General features: G+C 55.8%; 1 protein-coding gene across 2 annotated transcripts; it reads left to right on the forward strand.

The window, feature by feature from the left end:
- The first annotated feature begins 821 nt into the window (after positions 1–821).
- LOC142005022 (angiogenin-2-like) lies at positions 822–4,025 on the forward strand. 2 transcript variants are annotated; one of them, XM_074982700.1, is made up of 2 exons: positions 822–848; positions 3,300–4,025. In XM_074982700.1, the coding sequence occupies exon 2, from the start codon at positions 3,316–3,318 to the stop codon at positions 3,778–3,780; it is 465 nt and encodes a 154-aa protein (XP_074838801.1). In that variant the 5' UTR covers positions 822–848; positions 3,300–3,315; the 3' UTR covers positions 3,781–4,025. The 2 variants fall into 2 exon arrangements, with proteins under 2 accessions (XP_074838801.1, XP_074838802.1); XM_074982701.1 differs by having other exon boundaries at positions 833–875.
- The last annotated feature ends 373 nt before the right edge of the window (positions 4,026–4,398 follow it).

A 4,398-nucleotide genomic window follows, 5' to 3' on the forward strand; every position in this document is an offset into this window, starting at 1 on the left:
GGGAGGGGCTGGCTGGGAAACTTCAGATTGTGGAGCGGGTCTCACCCACAAAAGCTCATTGCCTAGCAGATAAATAAGTTAGCCTTTACGGTGCCACAGGACGGTGGTTTTGGTGTGTTTTTGTGAAGCTGCAGACTAACCCAGTGACCCCTCGGAGACTCTTTCGCCGCTCCTGTTCGCTAGCCCGTTGGGTGGAATCAAAGCCCTTGGCCTCAACAGACCGAAATCCCATAAAGACCAGAGCCAGTCCCTGCACCCTGCACTGGGACGTTCCAGGGCAAATCACGGAGCGAGGCGGTGGCCCCGGAGCCTGTTCCCCGCTCTGGTGCAATCTGCTGCCCTCCTGACTTGGCTGGCCTGGACGGATGCTCTTGAGAGAGAACTCCCCGGGCCCCGAGCACCGGCAGCTCCCGTCGAGAGGGTGCTGAGGTTCTGCCCCCCAGCTGCGTGTGTGGCCCCTTAACGCCGTATCACAGACATAGCCTCGTGTCCCCCTCGGGGCTGAGAGGGGGCCCCACTTCCCAGTCCTGAGCAGCCTCGGGCCAACCCAGCACCCTGGCCCCCTTCCAATCCCCCACCCCGGGGCGGCCTCCTCCCATAGCTCCCCATAGCCCTACACCTCTGGGAGCATTTCCTCATTCACCCTCCCCGGCACGTTATCTGATTGTCTGCCCACTTCTTGGGAGCGTGCGGTAAGTGCCCTTGTTTGCTGAAAGTCCAGCCACGTAACCCAGCACTGGCCCCCTGCCCGGCCGCGCTGCGTATATCAGGGGGCAGACCCGGAGCAGCTCAGCCACTTCCTTCTCTGCTGGGAGTTGTGCCCTCTCGGACGGCAGCCCCAGCCCCTGGTGAGTGGGGGACCCCGCTGGGCTCAGGTGAGGGGGTCTCCAGTTCCCCAGGTGGGGCTGTGCTGCGGTTCTTCTCCGCTGCTGTGGCTGAGGATGCTGCAACTGGGAACCCGGACTCCTGGGCGTGGAAGGGAGTGCGGTGTAGGGGTTAGAGCAGGGGTGGGCTGAAACTCAGCACTCCGGTGTGTAGTAAAGAGTCTGTCCCTTGCAGAGTGGAGTGGAGGGCTTGGCTGATCCCGCAGGGGCTTCTCCCAGCACTGGGGCAGGAGGCTCCCCCCTCCGGTACTTACCTGTGAGCTGCAGAACTTCCCAGCCCAAGGCCGGCAGGAGGGGCTGGGTCGGGCCCTGCAGAAAGGAGGGCTCTGAGCTCAGACTATCAGCTCAGTGCTGGCCGGGGCAATGAAAGAATGAGGCTGATTTCACTTTGTGGCAGCCCTGGAGGCAGTTTTCTTCCCCCAGCCAATCAATCTCTGCAGCCTCCAGGGAGGGGCCCTTGCTTTGGGAGGTGTGGGGAAATCCAGGCATGTAGACGGGGGGACCCTGTGGATGTAGTGTACTTAGATTTTCAGAAGCCCTTTGACATGGTCCCTCACCAAAGGCTCTAAAGCACAGTTAACTGTCATGGGATAAGAGGGAGGGTGCTCTCTTGGACTGGCAACTGCTTAAAAGATCGGAAACAAAGGGTAGGAATAAAGGGACAGTGTTCAGAATGGAGAGAGGTAAATAGGGATGTCCCCCAGGGGTCTGTGCTGGGACCAGCCCTGTTCAACGTATTTATAAATCGTCTGGGAAAAGGGATAAACAGGGAGGTGGTAAAATTTGCAGATGTCACAAAACTGCTTCAAATAGTTAAGTCCCAAGCAGACTGTGAAGAGCTACAAAAGGATCTGAATAAACTGGGTGACTGGGCAACAAAACAGCAGAGGAAATTCGATGTTGCTAAATGCCAAGTAATGCACTTTGGAAAATACAATCCCAAAGATACACATAAAATGAGGGGGTCTGACTTTGCCGTTCCCACTCAAGAAAGAGAACTTGGAGTCATTGCGGGTGGTTCTCTGAAGACATCCACTTGGTGTGCAGTGGCAGGCAAAAAAGCTAATAACATCTTGGGAATCATTAAGCTAGATAATAGGACAGAAAATGTCACATTGCCTCTATATAAATGCATGGTACGGCCACCTCTGGAATGCTGTGTGCAGAGGTGGTCGGCCCATCGCAAACAGATATTGGAATTGGAAAAGGTTCAGAAAAGGGCAACAAAACTGCCTAGGGGTCTGGAGCGTCTGCCGTACGAGGAGAGATTAACGAGACTGGGACTTTTGAGCTTGGAAAGAAGACAATTAACGGGGGATATGACAGAGGTCTATAACTTCATGACTGGTGCGGAGAAAATAAATAGGGAATTGTTATTTACTCCTCCTCACAGCACGAGAACAGGGGTCACCAAATGAAATTAATCAGCAGCAGGTTTAAAACAAACGATAGGAAATATTTTTTCACACCAGGCCCAGTTAACCCATGAAACTGCTTGCGGAGGATGTTGTGAAGACCAAGACTAGAGCAGAGTTTACAAAAGAGCTAGAGGAATCCATGGGGGATGGGTCCATCGATGGCTGTGAGCCAGGATGGTCCTGGAGGGTGTCCCTAGCCTCGGTTTGCCAGAGGCTGGAAATGGGTGACAGGGAATTGATCGCTTGCTGACTGCCTGGTCTGATCATTCCCTCTGGGGCCCTCTTCCCCCCACCACGTAGACAACCTGGATTCCTCCAATTCCTGCAGCAGGATTGACGTCCAGCTGCCCTTGCTGCCAAATTCCTTATGTCAGCAGGAGCAGTTCCAGCAGATCTAGAGAAGTTATTTATTGTTCCCCTCTGCTAGGCACTGCTGAGGCCACATCTGGAGTATTGTGGCCAGTTCTGGGTTCCCCAGTATAGAAAGGAGGTGGATGGATTGGAGAGGGTCCAGCAGAGGGTGAAAAAAATGATAAGGGGGCTGGAGCATGTGACCTGTGAGGAGAGGCTGAGGGATTTGGGCCTATTTAGTTTGCAGAAGAGAAGAGTGAGGGGGTGGGGATTTGACAGCTGCCTTCAGCTTCCTGAACGGGGCTCTAAAGAGGCTGGAGAGAGGCTGTTCTCTGTGGTGTCAGACGGCAGAACAAGGAGCAATGGGCTGAAGTGACAGAGTGGGAGGCGTAGGTTGGATATTAGGAAAAACTCTTTCCCCAGGAGGGAGGTGAAGCACGGGAATGTGTGGCCTAGAGAGGTGGTGGAATCTCCATCCCCAGAGGTTTTTAAGTCCCGGCTTGACAAGGTCTTGGCTGGGATGACTTAGTGGGGGTCGATCCTGCTTCGGGCAGAGGGCTGGACTAGACGACCTCCTGAGGCCCCTTCCAGCCCTGGGATTCCAGGATTTTATGCCCCTCTGTTGCGTGATGTTCTCCTGTCCCAGTGTGCCCCCAGGTCCCATGGCTCTGAGAGCGGCCCCGTTGCTGCTGCTGCTGCTGGCTGCGTTGCTGGTGCTGTTGGGAGCCTCTGCCAACCAAGACCAGTACGAGCGATTCCTTCTGCAGCACTATGACCCGTCGCCCAGCGGCCGCGACCGCCGCTACTGTGAGAGTCGAATGCGCATCATGATGAATAAGGACAAGAAAAACTTTGGAATCCACGACAAAATACACTGCAAGGAGCGGAACACCTTCATCCATGAGAACCTCAACAAGATCAAAGCCATCTGCACAGGCGCTGGCGGTACCTCGACCCCCGGGGGGATGCGGGAGAGCCGAGAGAGATTCCAGATCACCCAGTGCAGGAACACGGGAGGGAGACCTCTGAACAACTGCGAGTACCGGGCGTTCGCTGACTACAGGACCATCGTCATCCGCTGTGACAGGGCTGGGCTTCCCGTCCACTTTGACGAGAGCCGGATCTGATGGGGCCGGAAGGCGGCTGAGGCCGATTCCACTTGGGGCAGGGGCCGTGGGCTGAAATGCGCCCGCCATTTCCCCTGCCGATGAAATACCATACACGGCTGTCCCCCTTTACCCACTGCCCCCCAGTGCCTGTTATACAGTGCAGCCGCCCCTTCCCCTCTCCCGCCCTCTCTTCCCCAGTGGTCGTTACAGACCCATATGTCCCCAAGCCACGACTGTGCTACAATTATTAAACCATTGCTGTAAGCAAAGCAGCGCCTGCTCTGTAGCTGGGGGGTTCTGGGTGGAGGTTACGCTGGGCTGTTCCTGGGACAGACCCTGGAGAAAGGAGAATGGGGGAGTGCCCACCTGTGCACGCCGTGTGGAGGTGGGGAGGACCGAGGGGGTGGTTGGGCAGACAGAGCACAGCGCCTTCAACAGTGCTCAGTATAAGCCAATCAGGAAACTGATGGGGTGGGGGTGGGACACATCACCCGCCTTCCCCAGCACACACATCACCCTAGGGTTTGTCGGCAGTTATTGTTGGGGTCTCCCCACCACCCCCGGCTGGAGCGCCACAGCTCGACCTCCAACGAATTATTTCTGGCTTGATTATCAACAAAGCAGTTTTGTTAAACA

This window comes from Carettochelys insculpta, chromosome 32 (assembly GCF_033958435.1).
Source record: "Carettochelys insculpta isolate YL-2023 chromosome 32, ASM3395843v1, whole genome shotgun sequence".
NCBI lineage: Eukaryota > Metazoa > Chordata > Testudines > Carettochelyidae > Carettochelys > Carettochelys insculpta.